Source organism: Microcaecilia unicolor, chromosome 5 (genome assembly GCF_901765095.1).
Source record: "Microcaecilia unicolor chromosome 5, aMicUni1.1, whole genome shotgun sequence".
Taxonomy (NCBI): Eukaryota; Metazoa; Chordata; class Amphibia; order Gymnophiona; family Siphonopidae; genus Microcaecilia; species Microcaecilia unicolor.
The window spans coordinates 119,209,674-119,235,511 of NC_044035.1; the positions used below are offsets into that span (position 1 = coordinate 119,209,674).

General features: G+C 40.5%; 1 protein-coding gene across 1 annotated transcript in view; it reads right to left on the reverse strand.

Moving 5' to 3' along the window:
• KCNMA1 (potassium calcium-activated channel subfamily M alpha 1) overlaps positions 1–25,838 on the reverse strand; it is a 1,310,561-nt gene that overhangs the window by 942,186 nt on the left and 342,537 nt on the right. The window contains exon 2 of the mRNA XM_030203235.1: positions 9,413–9,580. Within this exon, the coding sequence (XP_030059095.1) occupies positions 9,413–9,580 (168 nt within the window). The remainder of the gene's footprint in view (positions 1–9,412; positions 9,581–25,838) is intronic.

Sequence of the window (25,838 nt, forward strand, 5' to 3'; positions counted from 1 at the left end):
ATCCTTTTTTTTTTTTTACGAGCTGGCCGACTGGCTTCCCCTCCTAGGAAGGAAATGTTTTAAAGTTTTTTTTTTTGGGTGGGAGGGGGTTGGTGACCACTGGAGGAGTATGGGGAGGTCATCCCCGATTTCTTCCGGTGGTCATCTGGTCAGTTTGGGCATCTTTTTGAGACTTGGTCGTGAAAATAAATAGACCAAGTAAAACCGGCCAAATGCTCGTCATCGCCGGTTTTCTTTTTTCCATTATCAGCTGAAGCCGGCCATCCTGTAAGCATGCCCACATCCCGCCTTCACTACCCTGCCGACACGCCCCCTTGAAGTTTAGCCGCCTCCGCGACGGAATGCCGGCGAGTGTGTCCAAAAATCGGCTTTCGATTATACCAATTTGGCCGGTTTTAGGAGATGGCTGGCCATCTCCCGATTTGTGTCGGAAGATGGCCGGCTATCACTTTCGAAAATAAGCTGGTTGGATACCTCGTAAATTTGCTATTGCTAGTCTCCTGCCTTCAGATGATTGTTGGCATTATTCTCAAAGTATAGGTACTTTACTCCATATGCTTTATGAATGTGAACACATCTTTAAATTTTGGCAACAGATATGGTCCATCATAAAGAAGATTTTGTCTTTTGAATATGACATATCACCTTCAATAATAATCTTCAAATCATGCACACAACACTTAAACTTATCAGTCTCACAATCAAAATTATTAGATATTCTGCTTACCATTGCTCAAAAGCATATTTTACAAAATTGGAAATCTGCTCATCTGCTAAACCTCCATTTTTGGTGGAACTCTGTACTACATCAAAAATTTAAGCTTGCCATGGCAGAGAAACAACGTACAACACTTTCTTTCTTTTTTAATTCTTTATTTATGATTTTAACATTCAGAATATTAACTTATGAGTGATAATACACGAATCAGAAAATTAATATACAAATACACAAAAAGAAAAATATACATCACAAAGATATTTTAAACTAACTCCCACTAATTTGGGTACTCGATCCAAGAAATATAAAGATTCAAATCTTAAACATTAAGTTCACAAAATAATTATATCAAAAGAACAGCTTAGTTCCCGAGCGGCCGACTCTGCTCTGCCTTACAGTGTTGCATATGTGACTAAACTTATACATTAACCCCTTCTCTGCTTAATACGATATCCCCCAACTGTTTTCGGTCATAAAATTGATATTGCTTAGACTGAAATTTTATTCTACACACACATGGAAATCTCAAGAGAAAATCTGCGCCTATATCTGTTACTCTTGGACGTAAGGATAAAAACATCTTACGTCTTTGTTGAGTTTCTCTAGCCACATCAGGAAAAACTCTAATCTTTGAACCCAAAAACAAGGAATCCAAGTGTCTCAAAGAAAGTTTAAGAATAGCGTCCCTATCCATCTCTATCGCAAAAGTTACCAATAATGTGGTTCTTTGAGTAATAACCTCAAGAAAGGATTCTAGGAATGCCGTAAGATTCATTGCGCCTTGTTGTAAATTTTCCGATGGTTTTCCATCAGTTTGAATATAATAAGCCCGAGTTATAGGCGGCAGCGAATTCTCCGGCATTCCCAGAATTTCCATTAAGTATTTAACCATTTGGATTGGGACGATCAAAGGAGACCTAGGAAAATGTATAAACCGCAAAGTCAGTCTTTTGGATTGATTTTCCAAATACTCCAGGCGTCGTAAAGTATAGTTTTTGTCTTTAAGTAAAGTTTGTCCCACAAGTTCAAGTTTTTCAGTTTTTTTCCGACAACCTCTTAACCTCAGAAGCCTGGAGTGTACTAGTTTGTATCTGATTAAGTGCAGTCTCTGAAAGGACTTTAATGGTCTCCATATTTTTCTGCATTAAGTTTTGTAAAGCAGAATGGGTGGATGAAGTTAAGACCCACAGTGACTCCAGTGTCACTACAGCAGGTTTTTCTATCTTTCCCGCTAGAAAATCCGGAAGGGGGGCCTTAGAAGCTCATTCCAGGGTACTCACTGTTTTTTTCCAAAACCTGAGCAGCTGTTAACTCTGGACCAGCTTGGGCTCCCATTGTCAGCTCGTGCAAGCTCCCTCCCTGTCGGCCTGGTTCTAGTCCAGAGGCCATGGCGCCAGGGCTCGCATCAAAAGCTTCACTTCCGGGTTGTGGGGGTGCTGCACGCTCGACGGGGCTCAGGGAAGCCCCGTCTGTACTGCCGTCTAGCACCGCAGCGCCAGCTTCAGCAGAAGGAGCCGACACCGATTCGGGACCGGAGGGAACTTGGAAATGTTCCAGCGTTGTCTGGCGTGATTGGGGCATTCCGCCCGAGACAAGGGGAGCCTCTCGAACTTTGCCTCTCCTCTTACCCATCTGCACTCAGGTAAGGTTCACGCTAGATTCGCCCAGCAGCAAGTCAGAGCACGTCCATTTGGGCTGTTCTGACTGTCGCCATCTTGGATCTCGTCAACACTTTCTAAGAAAAAAGTCTGGGATCCTTTGGAGCAATACCTACAAACCTTATAAACTGTATTATAGTGCAATCTTTGTTAAAACAAGTATCTTAACCTCATTATGTGTCTAGATAAGATTGCATTGCATACTGACATTGTTTTTCTCCTCTTTTTGTACTGTTTACTTGGTTTTTTTGTATACTAGCAAAAACTCATTAAAATATACTGAAAAAAAAATAATAATAATAATATACTGAATTCTTCTGCCCAGTGTACAGCAGCAGTCAAAAATGCAAACAGGATGCTAGGAATTATTAGGAAAGGGATGCAAAATAAGACCAAGAATATTATAATGCCTCTGTATCGCTCTATGGTGTGACCTCACCTTGAGTATTGTGTTCAATTTTTGTCACTGTATCTCAAAAATGATATAGCATAATTAGAAAAGGTTCAAAGAAGATCGACCAAGATAATAAAGGAGATGGAACTCCTCTCATATGAGGAAAGGCTAAAGAGTTTAGGGCTCTTCAGCTTGGAAAAGAGATGGCCGAGGAGGAATATGATTGAGGTATATAAAATCCTGAGAGGTGTAGAACGGGTAGAAGTGAATCGATTGTTCACTAGTACAAAGCCCAGGGGACATTCAATGAAATTACATGGAAATACTTTTAAAACAAATAGGAGGAAATATTTTTTCACTCAAAGAATAGTTAAACTCTGGAACTTGCTGCCGGAGGATGTGGTAACAGCAGTTAGCATATCTGGGTTTTAAAAAGATTTGGACAAGTTCCTGGATGAAAAGCCCATAGTCTGTTATTGAGATGGACATGGGGGAAGCCACTGCTTTCCCTGGGATAGGTAGCATGGAATGTTGCTACTAATTGGATTTCTACCAGGTACTTGTCACCTGCATTGTCAAGATTCTGGGCTAGATGGACCATTGGTCTGACCCAGTATGGCTATTCTTATTTTCTTATGTTCTCCTAAAGTTAGATATTAAAGTAGTTAAGACTGTCTCAGTGCTGAAACAGGGTCTGAAACCAGATTGTGACATATGTAATAATGAGAAGGAGTTTAGGAATTCCATAAGTTGTTGTGCTACCATACCTTTCATCAATTTAGTAATCAGTGGAATTGATGCTACCAGTCTGTAACTGCTCACATCATTTTTAATGCCCCTACATATTTTTAGGGAAGGGAGTTAACGTGATGTTATCTTTTGATTCAGGAAAGATGCCATGTTTGAATAAGTATGATAAATTTGATCTTAGACATTCAATGAAGGAGTCAGGAGCTGATCTCAGGAGGTAGTTTGGACAAGGGTCTAAGATGCAATGAGAGGTGGAATAATTATGTAGAAAAGTTTTGGTTCTATAAAATGTTGGAGGTAAGAAGTTGGACCATACTCAACCTGCAGCAATGGACAATATCCAGTGTACCTGAATGTAACTCATCTTGAGCTACTACTGAAAGGTGTGAGCAAATCAAATAAATAAATATATTGGGTTCTTCTAAATAATTGTCTAGCTTGCCTGTTAGATGGATTATAATTTGTCTAAGCTTGCATATTGTTTGCTCAAAATATATAGCCAGTTGTGATGGAGGAGTATTTTCATTTGAAGATGTTATCTCCGTGGTGTTCATAAGGTTTTCACCCAAGGGATATAGTTTTTTGGTGTTTGTGCATTCACCTCCTATCAATTTTTCAAAGTATTTAATTTTGTCTTATTTAATTTTATTTTTATAATCCCTAGTTGCTTTCTTGAGCAGAGTTGGGTCTTCTTTAGAATTTAGCTAAATTTCTAAAATCGTTACAAAGCTTGATTGTTCATCTTCTATCCAATCACAGGAGTGGTCTAGTGGTTAGAGCACTGATTTTGCAATCCAGAGGTGGCTGGTTCAAATCCCAGTACTGCTCCTTGTGCTCTTAGGCAAGTCCCTTAACCCTCCATTGCCTCAGGCACAAACTTAGATTGTGAGCCCTCCTGGGACAGAGAAATATCCAGTGTACCTGAATGTAACACCAAAGAGCATATACGAGTAAAGTCTAAATCAGAGACTAAGCTGAGTTAAATATACAGTGTACAATTAAGAACTTTTACCTTAAATCACAGTTAGTACATTCACTTCAGGTAAATTGAAGGAACAGGATATAGGAAAAATAACAAAGTTGATTTTGAAATTGCACACACAGAGTACACAAAGGGGCATGACCTACCCCTTTGGCATGCCCCTTTGGCACAACGTATCACAGTCAGGCATGCTGTTCTAATTGCCACGTGATGATGTCACTAACTACTGTCACAATTCAAAAGTTTAAAGCATGCAAGGTGGCAGACAACTCACTGGTCAGTGCAGTCTCTGATGTTAAGGGTGATTTCTGGTGTTGGGAAGCCAAAATAGCAGCCGCTAAGCCCACAGTGGCAGGTGTGCTGTTCTAATCACCACATGGTGATGTAATTAACTAATGTCACAATTCAAATTTTAAAGCATTCAGGAGGGCAGATAACTCACTGGTTATTGCTGTCTCTGATGTTAAGGGTGATTTCTGGGGTTGAGAAGCCCTGAATAGCAGCGCTGAAGCTCACGTGCTGATGTCACTAACTGCTGTCATAATTCAAAAGTTTAAAACATGCAGGAGGGCAGATAACTCACTGGTCAGCACCGTATCTGATGTTAAGGGAAGCTCTGAATATTTATATTTATAGAATTTGGTCCTAAGTGTAATTCTGTAATGGCAATTACCTGCTTAATTCTCATTATAGAGCACTAGCGTAAGTCTGCAGTTACATGAGTAACTGTAGTTATGAACATATATGGCACCTAAAAACAGCAATTATGCAGGTGACTGACAGTATTCTTAAAGCTTAGCATGCTATCAAACTTCCTCTCTAATTGAAAATTTCTAGCCTCTTGGGTAACCAACTGAGACTACAGTCTTTCAGGAGAACTTTTACTCAACAACAAAGCTTCCAAATGAACCACCACTTCCTACATGTAATCTAAAGTCACTTTGGTAGGTTTAACCATAGGCACCAGTGAGGAAACCCCACAGTGCCCTCAGGGGGTATAAGCCTAATCTCTTTTCAGCAATATCAGCTCACCTTCAGCCCCAGCCTGGACCACTGCCTTAAGTTGAGAGCTTAAGCTCACTGCCACCAAACTTCCTTCTGTTGAAGCACTATCACCCTCCTGTGCTCTGGTAGAGCCATGATACACTCCCTCATTCAACTCCAATAGCATGTGTGATGCTTCCACTACAGATGCTGGAATCAATAACTCGGGGCTTGATCATCTGCCTGGGTTATGGGGTGGAAGTCACTCCTCCAGGCTGGGTTCTATTAAAGCACAGCACATTTCTGTACTCTCTATCTCCACCTTCTGGTACATGGACAGAAACGCATAAGTCCTGGACTCATCTAATACACATGACAAAGAAAACTCAAAAGAGGTTACATACTGGAGAGTGAAAAGATCCTCAAATACTAAGAAGTACAGTCTGAGACCAAGAAAATGTGGCAGAATGATATAGAAATATTTCTCATCATTTTGGGTGCCACAGCCCTGATTAAAATGAATTTTCATACACATCTGAATAAGTTGCTATATATGTTGCATCTTTTAAATCCAGAAAGAAGCCTTCTTTGTCATGATGCAAGTACTACCGCAAGCAGTAGCAGTAAATATGAGAGATTTTACTCCACATACCCTGGCTTAGGACTGAGGGTCATTGCTGGAATGATAAGTGCAAAACTAACCCATTTGGTTGGGTGAGGGGGGGGGGGTAACTTTATAGCATGGTTTTGTGCATTGTATTAATGCCTCCAGGCTTGCTTGCAAATCTATGGTGGCTATTTGAAAGTATTTAACTTGGCTACAGGAACCCAGCAAGGATGCACCCTATTTCCACTTATTCTTGTTTTGGTTATAGAGCCTTTTGTGAAGAGAATTTGTAACATAGATGTGAGAGGATTTTGTGTTGCTAGTGGGAAACACAAGATTTCACCAAAGATGTCATTTTGATGCTCACAAATCTTTGGCCTGAAGAAAAAGTGTAAATACTTTAATTTGGGGGATCCTCTAATAAAGTTGGTGTTGCTTTAAAATACTACCTTTTGTCCTTCTTGCCTTTTTGTGTTGTGTCTTGTTAATTTTACACCAGTTTAGGTCTTGAGCTCTGTCTTCTCCTATCCAGGAGGACCCTGTATTTTGCTTCTGGTGCTCTATATTACTATTTGACAGGCCTCCCCTATTTAAAAAGACAGGCATCCACAAAGAAATTATGAGCTGTACCTCCAGGGCTACTCTTACCCCCTTAGTGGGAGGCTGGCTATATGAATATCATTAATTTGTATGGCAGATATTGAAGGCCAATATAATGCTAGTATGATTTAACACTATTCAGAACATAGATTCTATAATTTGAAAATCAGCTTGGGGGTCATTGTTGGATTGACGGACTGTAATGTCTTTGTTAATGTACTCAGTTGAGCATACATTCTTCCATAATCTTCAGTTACTTTAGTGAAACTGCACACAAAAAAAATCACTATATTTTTATCTGTATCACATTGTTTTAAAATTCAAATATTTGCATAGCTCTCATTCTCACATTATATTGTACAGGAAAGTGCCTCTCTCATCTGTAGAAATATGTAATGAGTTACAATATATCTTTATCTGAGAGAAGCTATCATAATTTACCTTAATGCCTGGTGCATTTTTTTTCTGCTTAAAACTTAAAGCTCTATCTCAGTTAATAAAAAATCAAATTTCTCTAATGAATGACTCATAACTAATTACTCCTACTAATGTATTGCTTATTCTCTGTGGTACCTTGGTATGCTTAATTCCTATCCATTCACAAGGTTCAATGGGGTCTTGATAGTAATTCTAGACTTACTCTAAAAGCAGACCCTACCAAAGTGCTCACCCTTTACACCTTCTCAAAATCCATGAATACTAGAAGTCAGCCATAGCTGAAGTCACTGGCAGACTTTGTGAATGTGTGGATTACTATGAATCTCTGTGTAGAAAAAAACACACAACCTGATAGTCAGTTTGCCTGCATAATTTTGAAATAGCATCGTTTTCCCACAAAGTTTCTGTAACTAAGAGATGGGAAGATATTGAATATAAAGAACTAATCATTTGTGTAAAAAAAAACCACACACACAAAAGAGAATTTTAAGCTGAAAATTAAGCCCCTAAATTTGGATGAAAATAGGCACCTAACTATAAACCTAATTTAAGTGTCTAAATTTAGCTTGTGCTTCAGCCCTGAATGATTTCAGCTATTCCGTCCATTTCTAGGACGTGCTTAAGATCCCTAGGAGGAAGTTGTAGTACACCCTACAGAATCTCCTCCTTTCAGGAGTTATTTCCAGGGTCAGTATCTCAGGACTGTGATTACTTTTACAATTTTGATACTTAGACCATCAATTATTTAAGAAGTTCCTAAAGACATTCCTATTTTCGAAAGCCTATTCCTTACTGAACCCCACCATTTGACTCTCCTGTTGTGGTTTGAAGTGAGGCCTTCACCTCAATTGCACTTGTTGGTCAGTTTTTCCTTCCCATGTCTTTTCTGTGACTTCTACCTAACTCTGTCATCCTATGTCTCTACCTTTCTTTTATTGTAATTTTTCTTGAGCTACTGTATGCCACATTGTGCCTGCGCTTGTGGGGAAATGTGGGATAGAAATGCACTAAAATAAATAAATAAAATACTTAGAGGAAGTTAGGCCTTTTTACAGCCTTTTCTGGACTTTATAAATTCTAAGCCTACAAGTACACATGGATTCAATATACAACTATAAATTCTCATGAAGTGCTGATTGTCTTTTAATTTGATTTAACCCTGCCCAGGAAGTGTACCTCAAAGTTTGTAAATCTTACTTGCTGCTAGAAGCACTGGACCTCAGAATAAGTACTTTAGTTTAATGTAACGTTTCCTGTGGAATGGCCTTGAAAGTACTTTTCTTCTGTAAATAAAACATACCCATTTTTGGAACCATGGCTGAAGAACTCCCTTGGCCTTATCTTCTAGTCACATTATGGGGATAGGAATGGGCATGAGGGGAAGTGATCCTCCAAATATTCCATATGCTGAATTGGCTTCCCACTCCTTGCCTTCCTTTTCCCCAAACTAAGTAGGCTTGTGTCAAGAGTATGTCCCCTTCACAAGTGAAAACACCATTCACTGAACAATCTAGCAATCCTGCAGTAGTAAATATTCATCCTACAGCATGATTAGCAATAGTGAGGCTCACTTAGTGAAGAAAGTACTGATTCCCCTGTTCCATCTACAGGATATGTGGAGATTCATTTTCAAATTACATGCACTTATAAAGTTACATAGCTGCTTTGAAAATGAGCACCTCACTCTTATATTTACAGGGAACGATTTTCAAAATGATTTAAATGGCCAGAAGCCTCTCTTGGCTATTTAAATCACCTATCCAGGGCTACACTGGGCATTTTCAACAGCACTTAACCAGATAGTGCCACTGAAAATGCCCAGTTAGTGCTCAAGCCAAAACTGGCTATTTTGGGGGCATTCTAGGGGCAGAGTCGGCACTTGACCGGATAAGATAACTGCATAAATAGAACCACATAAAACGCAGTCCTATCTTTATGCGGTTCGTCATAGCCAGTTAAATGCTGAATATTACACCTAACCAACTATGCTTTATCCGGCTCCCTATACCAGCAGCTGGCTCAATATCGGACCCACAGTTTTCTAGCCTATGCATTTGTTATTCATTTCATTTAAACTTTGCTTCTATGGTTGTTAAATTACATTTTTAACCACTACAACAGACACCACGAAGGACAATTCATATTACCCAAAAGGAATCTTAGCACAAGATATTGAGGCTTATATTCTAACACTGAAACAAATGTTCCAAAAAGCAGTGCAGAGAGCCATAACAAATAATTTTGAAGAAAGAAAAAAAAAGTAATTGTGGCAGAAACATACCAGGACTCTTCCAGTCAGAGTCTGAGCAGATATCATCACCCCCGCCCAGTCTTTTACAGAGGTCATCCAGCCCACTTCTGCCGTTGCTGAGGACTCCTCTTTCTCATCAGCAGGCTTGTAGTCCCCATCACCCTGGTTACCTCCACCATTGGTAACCTTCTGTGCCTCCTGAAAATAAAGGGAAAAAACATACCAAATGTTTATTAATGCAGCAAAAAAATGAAAAACTGTCAATATATTTTGTTAAATGAAGAGCTGTCAATATTTTTTGTTAACCATCGGTGTGGCTGTCAGCTCAATCAGTAAGATTTCACCAGAACAAAGCAGTAGTCATCCAACTCAAACCATCCTACACGTCTTCATAGTAGGGATGAACCACATTGAACATAGTTACACTAGTATTTTGTAATTGAGGCACCCAGGTTCCATCACTGAATAGTGTCCTACCACATGCCCTTGAAGTGCCCAGTTATAGAACTGCCCCCTATCCCCAGGATTCTATATATAGCGTGAATTAAGTTGCACGCACAAATCCAGTCGTATTCTGGATTTGCGTGAACAACTTAATTAGATAACAAGCCAATCAGTGTCAATAATTGCCACTTAACAAGCAATCGACACTAATTTGCATTAATACATTTTATACAATGTTTTCATGTCATTTTTCAATCTGTTCTAGTTTGGATATTTTACGTGGTGGTGCCCACACAGTGGAAATTTCTCAATGGTGTTCCTCTCAATTCCTTCCAAGGGGATACCTGCAACTACAAACCCTGACAAGACCACAAACACCTGCTAGATTCATACTTCTGAAGCTGCTATGTAAAATATACTGGTTTCACAATTTTCAGTACCCCAAATGTCATAATGAAAACCTTAAACTGAACTCCTTGAGAAACTGGTAACCGATGTAACTCTCTCAAAAGGGGAGATGTCCCAGTCACTCCTGCCTATCTTTACAATCATTCTTGTCACTGCATTCTGCGGTATTTATAACCTTCCCAGTAAATATTTATGAAAGCCCTACTGGAGGGTATGGCAGTATTCTAGGTATGAGACCACCGGTGTTAATTGCAGGACATGAAAATTCAAGTAGGGACTTTAAAAATTTAGTGCAAGCAAAATAGATTTAGAGGATCATTTTCTAAGTACATACACTTTCAAAGTTACAGAGCGGGGCTCATTTTCAAAGCACATAGACTTACAAAGTTCTATAGGTTACCATGGAACTTTGTAAGTATAAGTGCTTTGAAAATGCACCTCACATGTAACTTTGCAAGTCTATATGCTTTGAAAATAGGCACCTTAATGTGCATTATCAATTAAGGCATATGAAGTCAATTTGCACACCTTAAAAAGTTCTAACTTGTGCTAAAAAATTTAGATAATAAAATGAATGTGTGAAATAAACTAGAAAAAAAAGTCCAAAAATCCAAAAAATGGACTGAAAATTGTTTTTCTTGTACATATCCCTAATATTTGATATTAAATATCCATAAGCAATGGTTTGTAACCAGATTATAAATTATAAAAGTGGGAGGTAACATAAAGCAAGAAGTGCGGTACTTAATAATTTGGGTAAACCCTAACTTGCGGAGAACCCAGTAGACATATGCTCCTTGTGTTAATTAGGTAAAGTCTGGAGTTAGATTTTGAAGGAACGATACCATGAAGTAAGAAGTTCAGTGTAGAGGTTATGGGAGGGGGGTAGTTGAGGGGGAGTTAATGGAATAAAATTGATGATACAGTTAAGATGTACATAAATGCATAAGATGTATTACTAAAATTATAAAATGTTTGTCTTTTATAATTCTGTTCCAAATGTTTGATCATCAATAAAAATTGTTTAAATATAAAAGTGGGAGGTAAAACTAAATACAATAGCACAAACATCATAAATCTATATTTGTTTTATATTTTCATCTATGCAAATTATAATTTAAAAAGTAACAAGAAGCTATGTTTATATGCAGTACAGGCTGTTTGGCACCCCCACTGATTGCATATGGGGAATATCCTGTCCCACATCAGGATATTCTTTACTAGTCAGTGGGCAGGAGAATACTGCATGTCAGTCTCCAAAATTCCCTCATGCTGCAGCTTGGAAAATGCAGGTTACAAAGAATGTGCAGTTTTGATTTTTTATCAGAACATTTTATTTTAAAGGGCAATAGCTTATACATTATCCCTGTTGGTGTCCTCAGAAAGGTAGCTCAACAATTCTGAAGCACAAAAGTGAAAGATCTTATAAATAAATAACTTCTGCTCATCCATGTGCACAAAGAATATGTCAGTCAGTGCTGGGCACAAACCAATTTCTGATTTACCTCCTAGCTTTAACATGAGTGTGTGTCAAACTGAGCCCCATTATAAAACAAGCTAATGCTGACCCTGAGACTCAATGAGATTGTGCTGTTGAAATGCTGCCACAGCAGAACTCTTACACTCACTATTGTCTTTTTAGACAATGTATTTTAATTAGCATAAAGCTGCCTAACATGGTGCCACTTTGAGCCAGCTGAGAAGATAATGTGTCACCACTGTCAAAATCAAAAAGAAAAACAGGAGCTGCTGTGGTTCCTCAAAGACATGAAAGGCAAGAAAAAAAGACCAATACAAGGAATACACAATGCACAAGGAATCTGGAAAATAAATGGATTAAGCATACAACTTGACAACTAAACATAAAGTGCATTAATAATTAGAGCATCAAATATGAGTAATTAAAAGAAACTCTAAATTTCAATTGAGTTAAAGGTTTTGCAAACAGTAAAGAATGGGGAGCCAAAATGTTAGGCTTCATAAGAACAAAATATTCATTAAAAGTGGCAATATGTGAATGCATTCATTCACATAGGCAGATGCTAATGGCTTTAGCATCTGCCTATGTGAATGAATGGTAAGGGTTTTGTCTCTACCTTGAGAAGCAATTTACAGCTCCAATGAGCAAATTAGGCAACTTTCAGACATCAATGACTCCTAAAGCAGTAGTTAATATAGACAAAAAAAAAAAAACCCTTAGGGCACTCTAAACACTTACAGACCCTTCTAATAAAGGGTGTTAAGCACTTAGGGCCAGATTCTATATATGGTGCATAAAAAATCCATGCGATAAAGATTTCTGCCTAAGCATATTCTATAAGTGGTGCCTAGTATTAGGCGTGGTATATACAATATGCTTAGGTAGAAATCCTAGCACCTAAAACAATGCACGTTCACTTAGGCCAACGAAAATGTGGCCTAAATTCCTGCGCGTAGATTTACCCACACTGAGCCACATTCTATAACTGTGTGCATAAATTTTGGAATGCCCATGAAATGCCCACTTCCCCACCCCTTTTGAACTGCGAGCATTAGAATTTAGGTGCAGTTCATTACAGCGTATGCTTAGAGTTGTGCGCGTAAACTCAAAATATTGCCAATTAGTGCTCATTGTTGCTTAAGTGCTGTTATCAACGCTGATTAGCTTGTTAAGTCAATTAAGTTACGTGTGTTATAGAATACACCAAGATTTCAGCATGGGGATTAATGCATGGTTAACATGCTAAAAACAGGCTACCCAAAACCATATTAAGAATTTATGTGATAGTTAGCCTGTTTCCATGCATTAAACAATGCATTACTTATTTTTTCTGTCAGGGTGCAAGGCATAGGCAAAGAGTGGCATTAACCAGTTAGTGCATTACACTTAATGGGAGCTAACTGGTGAACACAGGACTATTTAAGTGCTTCCATGTTAAGTGGGAGCAGATACTACACATGAATTTGAATGTTAACACATGACCTGCTGTAAGAAAAAAAGTGGGAACACCCACTGTTCCCTCTAAGCTGAGCAGGAAATCACCAACTGCATTGCTATCAGTGGGGGACATTGCTTCAATATTGTGTTTTCAATTGCTAGGGATCGACAGGTTCCCTGGAGTCCTGCAGAGCCTGTCCCTCACTACTGAAAAAGTGATGGTGAAATAGTACCCTCATTGGCAGGACTGTAGGTGGAGGACTCCCACTCCCACTCAGCTTACAGGCAACAGTGGGAACACCCCTTCTTGATGCAGCATTCGTTTTGGGATGACCATGCTGTAAATCCTGCATTATAGCATGTTAAGCCCAAAATTTAACGCTTTGTTGTAAAGGGGACTCTTGATGTCATTGGAGAGTGCCATACAATTGGAATTTTTACAATCCAAAGCTGTTCACAGTACATCAACATTTAATCATCCCTAATCAATCAGACTGGGAAACTCAGGCATAAAATCATTCATTAATTTTGAATACAAACCACCAATTTAGGCTTCAGAATCACATCTTAGAAGCCTTGTGCACTTCAGAAAAGTTGCATTGATCCAAGTCACATACTTTTTAAAGAAAGCACCAGCTGACACAATGTGGCACTTAAGACACTGTCTCTGCAACCCGCCACCCTCTCCTTTCTTCCTTTCCTCCCACAGTCTGGGTCAGCATCTCTTCTTCTCTCTCCCCTGACTCCCCTCATGGTCTGGCATAACTCCCTCTCTCCATTTATGGGTCCAGCATCTCTCGTCTGTTCCAAATCCCAATCCAGTCTATGTCTCTTTCCTCCCTCAGTCTGATCTCTCTCCCCTCCCCCTCTTTTGCTGCACCTGCGAGGAAGAGGAACACATCTCCATGTCCCTCCAGCCCCACACCCAACCCCAGAGTCCAGCCATCTCCATCTCTCTCTAGCTCCCCTCACCCCAGGGTCCAGCAATCTCCATTTTTCTCCAGCCCCCCCCCCCTCCCACCCCAAGGTCTAGCACATCTCTATCTCTCTTCAGCCCCCCTTCCACCCCAAGGTCTAGCACATCTCCATCCCTCTCCAGCACCTCATCTCACCCAGGGTCCACCACATCTCTCTCTCCAGGCTCCCACCCCCACCCCAGGGTCCAGCACATCTCCATCACTCTCCAGCCCCTCCCCCACTCCAGGATCCAGCAATCTCTATCTCTCCAGCTTCCCTTCCCCACCTCACCCAAGGGTCCAGCAATCTCCATCTCCCTCCAGCTCCCCCAAGGGTCTATTACATCTCACTCTTCTCCCCCACCCCATGATCCAACACATCTCACTCTTCTGCATCCCCCCCCCCACCACGGGTCCAACATGCCTTTCTCCCTTATCTCCCCCCCCCCCCTCAAGTTCATCATCTCTGTCACCCTTCGCCCTCCCCCCCCCCAGGAAAACTTGCCTCTGATCCTCACTGTTGGTAGCAGCAGCCTTTCAAGACACACTGCTCTTCCTGATATTAGGGCCTTCCCTCTGCCGGGTTCCACCTTCACAGAAGCAGGAAGTTACCTCATAAGGCGGAACTGGCAGAGGGAAGGCCCCGATGTTGGCGAGAGCTGTGTGTCTTGGAAGGCTGCTACTGCCAATAAGGATCAGAGGCAAGTTTCCTGGGGGAGAGGGGGAGTAAAAGAGTGATAGAAGGAGATGCTGAATTTGGGAGCAGGCGAGAGATGCTGGTTGAACCCAGCAGGGGAAGAAAGAGGAACTGCAGGCAGGGAGAAAACCTAGGTGCCAGGTCAAATTTTTTAGGTGCCATGGCAACCTGGTGCCTGGGGTTTGCCTAGCCCTGCTCTAAGTTATACCTCAACATCATATATTCTTAAAAATGTGGAACAGGTGAGTTGAAAGTTTACTACTGTATAGACACAAGTTCGATCACAGGTCTTAGGCTGGAAGGAAGAAGGGGGATTTTAGAGTTGACAGCATTATTTCTCGCCCATTAGCAGCAATTTTTTTAAAACCATGCTTCAATTGTATTAGTAGTAGTTTTAGATGTTTTAAATGTCCATTAGCAGTGCAACTGTCACATTACTAAGAGAAGGTCATTCCACAGCTTGGGGCCTAGTGTCCCAAAAAAACTTTTGGTGGTAGAAGCACAGAACACAAGAGTACTGTGCTTTGAGCAGCCATTCAAAGGCAAGTATGAAATATAAATACATTTTACAAACCGCACAACTATAATATGTATACACTCCATCTCACATGGAGACTTCTACTCTATCACATCTAACTGACAAGGCTTGGCTAAAGTAATGACTCATGATCTGATCTCTCTGAGAAGCAGCCACAATGTCCGAGGGTTTATCTCCTCTTCTGCCTTCTGTGGATTCCACAGGTCAGCTTCCAGAGGTTTATTAATGTAGTTCAGCAATATCACACAGTATTCTGTATATTATCTGATATTTCTGCTGTCATAGGAATACACAGAAGTAAAGATGTGCACTGTGTATTGAAGGGGAAATAAAGAGATACTTATGTGAAATGAGTTCATTCATATACAAAATCTGAAGTACAAGTGTGAGTGTGAGAAATGAGACTGGATGAGTATAAAAAAATAAAAGAGTAGTATAAATATTTATGAAATGTACTTGTATTTATTAAAAGCCTAATTTATTGAGATGCCCAGGCAATCTAGGTGATAGTTAAGGGAGAAACTGGAATCCTAGAAATTTTACAAAAGGCTGTGCCAAATGTTGAGCCTCTTGTAAAATACGCATCAGCCCATCAGGCTTCCTTCTGCTGTGTCCCACCCTCGCTGATTTCACTTCCTGTTTCCTCTCTGGCAGTACGTGGCAGAGGGAAACCTGTAAGGCCAGTGCAGGCAGTGGAGATATGTCGCAGCTGTGCCAGTGAAGATGCTGAGGTAGATCAGGGGTTGCTAGACTTGGTGGGGGTCAAATACTGGATCTGGGGGCAGAGGAGAAGAAGAAAGGTACAAGACAAAAGGGAGAAGTTTTGGAAGGCCCATCCATCATAATTGTGGGCCTAGCCAAAATGAAAGATCTGGCTATGCCACTGCTCTATGCAGTTCTTCATAGCTAGTTAAATACCAAATATCACACTTAACCAGTTATGTTTTTGCCAGCTCCAGCTCCAGGAGGTGGTTAAATGTCCTGAAGCAAAGTGGATCAGAGAGGCCCCGAGGGAAAAGCTTTCCAGGAGTAGCTTGAGCAAGGATCCTCCCAAGGAGTTCTGGTTTTGCTGCAGTATCTGAGGGGAGTTCCAGGGAAGAGGAGTGGCCCTAGCTGAGATCCTTGCATTCCTGTGTGACAAGAAGTCTTAAGTCTATGCCTCCAGGGATTCTAGGCCTGTGTAATGACAAGTGAGGTAACTGAAGACTGCCAAGGTAGGCTAATTATCCCTTGGCTATTGGAACTGTGGTTTGGTTAAAGGAAGGTATCGCATATTGAAGAGTGTAGTCAAGCCAGGGGCAGGCAACTGGAATTGGAACTTTATTTGAGAGACTTTATTGGAAGTACCAATCCTGTGAGGAAACATGGCTGATTATTCTCCTTGTATGTATATAGATAAGTATTTTGACTTTCCACCTGCAACCTGTGCATGTGAGTGCCACATTTGTATGAGGTCCTGCAGCCAGCCACTAGGCAATGTTGCCACACATACCAATAATACATTAATGAAATGATGAAATTATCAGTACTTAATTGATTTGAGAACAGAGATTCTCTGAAGTGAAGTGCTACATCCTATACTATTTTTTGACCCCTTGGGAATTTTTTTTCTTTGTTACATGTTATGTATTCCCAGCTAGTGGTTTTGTTTTTGGATATATGATTCAGCATAAGGACATCCAGGTCAGTACATCATATATGGGCATCCATGTCTCATGTATTTTAGAACAAGCTGCATGTCAATTCCAGTCCTTGAGAGTTCCAGGCAGGTCAGGTTTTCAGGATAACCACAATGAGTGTGCATGAGAAAGATTTGCATTCCAATGCAAATCTCTCTCTTTCATATTCATTGTGGCTATCATGAAAACCTGACCTGCCTGGGGCTCTCGAGGACAGAAATTGTCTGCACTTGTTCTAAAATACATGAGAAACAGACATTAGTTTAGTAGTTGCATCCAGCATGAACAACCATTTTACAAACAAACTATGAACAGGGCAAAACAAGGGACATGGACATCATCGTGGCAGCAGAGGAATGTCCACGTTATAAAATCTGAGCAGTGCAACTTGTGGTTATATCGTTTCACAGGTTACACAGCTGAGATCGAGATCGGCAGTAAAACAATTCAGTCACTGTGGGGAGTTAATATTGGTTATACTCTGATGGCTTTATTGATACCTTGGAGTTTTAGGTTATAAAATAGCCATATAAATATTCATGTGGAGGAGGAGGGGCCTAATGGTTATAGGAGCAGCCTGAAAAGCAGCAGACCCTAGTTCAAATCCCAGTGTGGTTTTTTTTTAACTTTAATCCTGTAAGACTGAAAAAATGACCTATTGACTTCCTTTAATCCCTCCAGTGGAGAACTATGCAATTACACACATATATCCCCACATATATCTAACAAGCAATGTTAAAAGCGCCTCATATTATATCTTTATCATGTTTTCCATTACAATGCAACCCAAAATACTTCTGTAACACTAAATGTCAACTCTCCTCTCATTTCCACTATTCACGATATATTGTACGCCACATTGAGCCTGCAAAGAGGTGGGATAATGTGGGATACAAATGCAATAAATAAATAAATAAATAAAATAAAAATAAAAATAAAAATAAATTAGAGAACTTTTCTATAATCTGCACGTTCCAGGTACAAGATCTAAATACCAACATCCATATTTTTGGACATAGATGTCCCTTTCCATTCTGGAACCAGAGTTGGATGCCCAAAACATGCCCAGACCATGCCCCCTTGCCATAAGGACATACTGCAGTTTTAGATGTCCATGTCCATATCCTGGCTTTATAAAATTGGGATTTGGACATCCAAGCAAAATACAGATGTCTATATGGTGGTTTTCAGACATCCAAAACACAAATAGAGCTTCTAAAATAAGGGCCATAGTATTTCAACCTGCCCAAGCTGCACCAACAACACACTCCATTTGAAATTCAGCATCCCAGCCATGTACACATTTAGATTGCAGCTTTCTGAAGTTGCTATTTACTCATGTAGCCAATCTATATATGGAAATGTTGCTATTTCCACAATATATTCTTCAAAACAAAAGATACAGCCCTCTTAATATAGTCTTCAAAAGAAATAGGTACAGTCCTCATAAGATAATCTTCAAATGAAAAAAAAGGTACAGTCCAGGTCCCAAAATCCCTCAGCAAACGCTCAGCTCCTCAAGACCACAGGTCTTCTATTAGAGCATTAGCTTTCCCTTCCCCCTCCTTCAGAAGGGTTTAGTAAGAGTTCAGCACACTTCCAATATAGCACAACAGTTCAGAACAAATCTTCATAGACAGTCTTTGCACACCAAACCAATACCACAAATCACCTGCCTTTTCACAGCACACAGGGAACCCTGTAAGGAACAGGGTTGGCAGTTTCTCCCACCTCTCAGCACCACGCCCGGTGTGGCCTCCTCCACTGCCTTCAAGTGCTGGGCAGGGCAACCTTTGAATTCTCCCAATTCATGGTAGCTGGCTCCTCTCCCTTAGGCAGCTCTAGTGGCAGTCTACTTCCTTCCTCCACATACTCCATGGAATCTCTCTCTCCATTCATCTCCCCTCTCTCCTGGTGACTGAGAGCCTCCAGGATATCTGCACTCCCCTTCTCACAGCTGAGGGGAATTATATACTGATGGCGAAGCCAGGGAAACTGGGCTTCATCCTTCCCTCTCCCTCTAGTGGGGAAGGAAGTAACAGGCTCACTCTGCCTCGAACCATTGCTCCCCCTGCTGGGGCTGGGAATCCATTCCATATTTTTAGGACTACTCTCTTCTCTCATTCTTGCAAGGACTTCTGGGACCCGTAGTTCTGGGCTCAATTGCTTCACTGGGGAATCTCTGGGGCTTGCCTTGTCACAGCATCTAGTTTTTCCTACATAAGCACACAACTGTGGAACGCATTATCAAAAGTCTTGAAAACGACGTACGACCACCTAAAATTCCGGAAATCACTAAAAACCAACCTGTTTAAAAATGCATACCCTACCGATCCAACTTAAATGCCTAATCTCTGCAACAGAACCAAACTAAAGCATGTAATGGACATAACACAACTCTTCCGTTCTCCGATTCCCTAATGTAGCTGTGCCACATGAACTTGATCTTACCACAACATCGCTTTGTATTTGTTCACACCAGAGCCTGCAAAGGCCTCTCCGGTACTATGTAAGCCACATTGAGCCTACAAATAGGTGGGAAAATGTGGGATACAAATGTAACAAATAAATAAATAATCCTTATCTCATTAGTGAGTGCATCAAGGAACAGCAAATTTTTAAAAAATGCTCTTTTCCAAGTGCTGTCATATTTTGCCTCAGAAGATGCAAGAAGAGTTAGTAAAATACCATTAACTGAGTGCAATGTCCAGCTGGTTTTTAGAGATTTATTTTTTCACTCACATATTGAGGCTTGTGCCTTGGATATTCTTTGTACTGTCAACGACATTGTAAACAGACTTTTCTTGGCCATATAGTAATTGGTGAAGTTTATCCAAAGCCAGAACCACATATTCATGATTTTTAAAGCCCTTCTAAGTCCACATTGCAGTGGAAATTACAGCAATCCAGATGGTCTAAAATCAGAGCCTGGACCACCAGAGTTAAAAACTCATTACACAGGTAACACTACAAGTTGTGGATGAACCACCACTACCAGAAGGAAAGTGTGACTGAATTATGGATCAGTCAGCAAATCCAGCAATGGAGTGGCTCTATAACAGTTGGTGAAGTTTTTTCCAAGGCCAGAATCACAAAGTTATGATTGAGTGGCTCAATCATGATAGCATAGATCTGGCTTTGCAAAACTTCACCAGTGACATAAGAAACATTGCTCTTCTGTTCTCATTTTCTTGTGGATTTTCAAAGATTAATTAGATTCAGGCTATGCACATACAGTTCATTCTATTCCACAACCTCTTCTTGGATGCCCATGCGCTTCCTCTCTGAGACAAATCATATACTTAAAATAGAGTGGCACTGCTTCCAATGGGAGTCCCAGTATATACAACAGATATTTATGCTTATATTTACTAGAAGTTTTTCTATACCACCTTTCTTATTCCAGTAAAGCAGTTTACAATATATACCCCCCTCCCAAAACAAATTGCATAAATACAAAAAGTAGGGGAAAAGGCATAATAATCAGGGCTTAATTTTGGGAAGAATGGCCTGGAACATTGTTGTTTTCAGTAAAGAGAATATATATGGCTATAAAAAGCTTGAATCATCCACAACTACAAATTCCAATAGAAAACAGATACAATGTCAGACAAAATCATTAAACAGAAGAAAACTACTTCAGACTCAACATGATCCTAGCATACTGCTACATGAATAGCCAGACTGTTATCAATCACAACCCATCCATTCCCTGCCTCCACTTGCTTGTTAATCAACATGTAAAAGACCAAATGAACAACCAAAAGAAACATACAATAGAATACAACTCAAGTATCTACACCCACCACTGTTCCCTACAGTCAACAGCCTTAACACTAGCAAGCTTGCTCAAAGAAGAAGGTCTTAAGACCAGTCTTAAATTTGTAGAAAGACATTTTTTCTCTATTGAGACCTCCAAAGACTTAGGAAAGAATTCTGCATTATACCACTGACACATCTTAACATCCTTTCCCAAGTCTTCAACTTTTCTAGGAGGATTAAGCCCAGATCTCTCCTGTATATGGAATTTGTTGTTAAGAATTCCCAGTGTAGTTTCTAAGACCCCAAATCTACTAGAAATAGATTTTGAAAGTGAAATTATGATAGCCCATATTGTATCTAAAGTAATGAAGGTAGACTTAACCAGGACTCTCACTTGTCAAAGAAGGGCTGCCGAGAGACAAATCTGGGCCCTATCCCCCCCCCCCCCCCCCCCCACTGCTCCATCAGTCAAAAGTAAAGTACACATAACAACTTAAGAATAGCGATACTGGGTCAGACCAATGGTCCATCTAGTCCAGTATCCTGCTTCACACAGTGGTCAATCTGGCTGGGGTGCATCCAGGACCAGGTTTGGGAAACACTGGCCTAAATGCTGATGCATAACTACCCACTTATGCTAGTATTCTATAATGGCAATTACACGTGTTAATTGCCAATATAGAATTTATGTTTAGAGTGCAGCATCCCAGCACCTAAATTTCAGACTTACACCGTTGTGGGGTAGTTTTTAAAGCATTTTATGAGTGTAAAGAATGCTTTACACATGTAAAATGACTATTATAAAATTATGTAGACATATACATGCATAGAATATGTGTACCAGCATGAGTGCACATACTGTTCTGCATAGACCACTGATAGACATTCTCAGCAGCATAGCTTGGGTAGAGCTGCGAGGTACACACGTGGAGGGGCATAATCGAACAGGGACGACCATCTCTAAGGGTGCCCATCTCTAAGGACGTCCCGGTGAAGGGGTGGGGAAAACCATATTATCGAAACAAGATGGGTGTCCATCTTTCGTTTCGATAATACGGTCGGGGATGCCCAAATCTCAACATTTAGGTCAGCCTTAGAGATGGTCATACCCGGTTTTCGGTGATAATGGAAACCGAGGACACTCATCTCAAAAATGACCAAATCCAAGTCATTTGGTCATGGGAGGAGCCAGCATTTGTAGTGCACTGGTCCCCCTGACATGCCAGGACACCAACCGGGCACTGCAGTGGACTAACTGATGCACTAACTGAATGGAAAAAGGCATGCAGTGGTCACTAACCACCTCCCACCCTGAAAAAAACAACTTTAAAAACTTTTGTCTTTTTTTTTTTTTTTTTTTTTTAGAGTATGGGTGAAGGATGTCCTTCACTATGCCTCCATGACAGTAGTTGAGGATGCCCTTCGGTATTTATTTATTTAGATTTTGTTCACACCTTTTTCAGTAGTAACTCAAGGTGAGTTACATTCAGGTACACTGGATATTTCTATGCCTCTGTCCCTGCATCAGTTGAGGATGTCCTTTTGTAACATGGTGTCAGAATAATTGAGCAGATTGCACTGAATCAGATACAAATATATTTATATAGCAACACAAAAATACAGCTTTAAAAATATATATATTTGAAGATGCAACTGTCTTTCATTCCAAAGCCCTCTTCCCCCTCTTTTTGGGAACATTTAAAAGAAAGGTACTACTGCAAGGACCTCACCTCCCCCTTTCCCTCCCTCTTTAACAAAAGACTTCTCGAGTAAGAGACTGCCTCAAGGCTAAATTGACTCTCTTCCTCTGATCAAAAAAGCCTGGCTGATCAACACAACAAATATCAAAAGTATCCAGTAGAGGCAAGGAGACGGGCAGGTGGGAAAGGTGTGAAATACAGCTACTAAAAACAAAGGACACCTGCTGGCCGCCCCAGACAAATCTTATCACAGAAATTCAAGCAGGGAAAACCCTGCACTACAATAAACCATTTGTCAGCAAAATCCAGACAGCAAGTCTTGTGATGTCATAAGACATGAGACCAAGATACCACAATGCTTTGCAAATGCCCAAGGGTCATGTGCAAACCAGAAAACCAAGACAGAGATTCACATGGCATGTCTTCCTGCAGCTTGCAAGAGTATAAAAGATAGAAGCTGTTCCAGACAAGCAGATGCTTCCCTTCAACTGCAACACAGATTCTGCTCTACAGATTCTCTCTTCCTGGGACATGTAGCCCACCTGCCTGCTATGAGGACCTCTTCTGCAAACATGTGCTTACCTCATGCTGTTCATACTATGTAACAAGGACTTGTAAGTAACATAACTTTTGATCTAGACCTGCTACTTTACTTTACTTTACTTAAGTACAGATTATCTGTAAAGATCTCTTAAAAGAACTATCTCTCATTTGTGCTAGCCTTATATGATTGCATTAATCATATTGTATTTTAAAATAAACCTTTCTGAAGCTAAAAATATAGTCTCTTTGTGTTCTGAGTATATGGTATTATCTTGCAGTTCAGAATACTGCATTTCAACAGAGATATATACTTAATTTATTTTAATTTATTGCAATCACCTTTGGTGATTGGTGGAGAAATTAATATCCTAAAACTTATAAATATAGCGCCTGCTCTTAAATTATAAACAGTAGCAAGTGCTCTAGAGCTCTTTCCCCCAAGTAAATCATTTCTTGTAACACTTTGATATGCCTCTGTCCCTGCTACGGCAGTTGAAGGCTTCCATCCAAAATGTGAATGTTTGTGAGAAGGACATCCATGCCTGGATGTTTCTGTGAGAAGGACATCCATGCCTGCTATGCCTCTTACACCCCCTTTATTTATTTGGATTTTAGATCACAAGTAGCAGCAGTGGGATTTGAACCTGCCACCTCTGGATTAAAAGACCAATGCTCTAACCACTAGGCCACTCCTTCACTCCCTTGAAATTTGGCCATCCCTTGGGGGGGGGGGCAGTTGAGAACGTCCAAAATGTTTGAAAGAAGGACTTCCATGCCTTCGTTATTCCTCCACTGAAACACAAATACCCTCCCTCCCCCAGGGATCTTCATACTGCCCCCCCCCCCCCCACAGGGATGGCCAAATTTCATGGGAGTGGAATGGAGGAGTGGCCTAGTGGTTAGAGCACTGGTCTTGCAATCCAGAGGCAGCTAGTTCAAATCCCACTGCTGTTACAATCAACAAAACAACTATTTTTCGCAAATCTCTGAAGACATATCTCTTCAACAAGGCATACAATGAGAACTAACAGTCACACTAATCCACCCAACAACCCACTCAGTCAAGATTGCTCACCTACTATAACTACCTTAATCACCCCTTTCCTTCTTCTTTCTACCCTTACTTAACCTCGGCACAATATTAAATATATCTGTCACTCTGCAGTGACTTTGTTAACAAAACTATGTAAGCCACATTGAGCCTGCAAATAGGTGGGATAATGTGGGATACAAATGCAATAAATAATAATAATTACTTGTGATCCAAAATCCAAATAAATAAAGAGGGTGTCAGAGGCATAGCAGGCATGAACACCCTTCTCACAGAAACATCCAGGCATGGACATCCTTCACACAAACATCCACACTTTGGACATCTTCAACTGCCATCACACATATCAAAGGATGTCCTCAACTGTCATTGCAGAGACAGAGGCATAGAAATATCCAGTGTACCTGAATGTAACTCACCTTGAGCTACTACTGAAAAAGGTGTGAACAAAATCTAAATAAATAAATAGCAAAAGACAACCTCAACTGACAGAGGTCCTTCACCCATACTCTAAAAAAAAAAAAGACAAAAGTTTTTAAAGTTGTTTTTTTCAGGGTGGGAGGTGTTCAGTGACCACTGGGGGAGTCAGGGGAGTCCAGTGGTCATCTGGTAATTTAGGGCACATTTTTGTGGCTTGGTCATAAAAAAAAAGGACCAAATAAAGTTGGCCAAGTGTTCATCAGGGACGCCCTTCTTTTTTCCATTATTACTTGAGGATACCTGATAGGCACACCCCAGTCCCGCCTTCGCTACACCTTCGACACGCCCTCGGGAACTTTTGTCATCCCCGTGACGGGAAGCAGTTGGGGATGCCCAAAATCAGCTTTCAATTATGCCAATTTGGGCGATCCTGAGAGAAGGACGCCCATCTCTCGATTTGTGTCGAAAGATGGGCGCCCTTCTCTTTCGAAAATAAGCCTGATAGTGGCAAAAATTTGGCACCAATAACATTTGATGCTCAACACTATTCTATAAAGGGCACTTCAGGATAAGCACTCTTTATAGAAAAGCATTGAGTGCAAATTCAGCTCTCAACTTTGGGTGCGAAGACTTACATTGGCTGGAAACTGGTGTAAATCCTGGTATATAATTGGGCACAGATTCCTGTTATTCTATAACACTACGCGCATCATTAGTGAATGCCCCATTCTCACCCATGCCCCTCCCATGGCCACGTCCCTTTTGAGTTGCATGCAATCCAATTTAAGCACCCATTGTTACAGAATAGTGCATAACCAGATTGGTGCCCACATTTTTAATTAGTGCCAATTAAGTGCCTGTTAGCTCCAAAAATCATTGAAGCCCATTAACTAATTATTTTGGGCACTGATCTGGGATCCACACCCAAGCTTAGGTGACATTTATAGAATCTGGGGGATACTTCATAGAAAACATGGGTACCTGTACAGGGTATATTCAAAAAGGTGAACTTGCCTCATAGCAGGTGCAACATTGTGTTGCAGCATACAGTATATGCACTACTAGGTGTTAGAGGAGCCCACCTCATATGTGTACATAAACTGTCTACAAAAAAGCATGAAATAAATACAGTTCTGAAAATGTTTTGTGTGCCCTGTTGCAAAATTATTCCATAGATTCCGATGCTGAAGAACTGACTGTTATTTCCACAGAATGATGTTAACACCGGAAGACAGACAGACAGGTTCTCATTCTCGCAGGAAAGAATAGCTACCAGAATATTGTCTTTTCTATTTGACAATCAGCTAAAGCTATGAGCTGTGAAACTGTGCAGACAGGAGA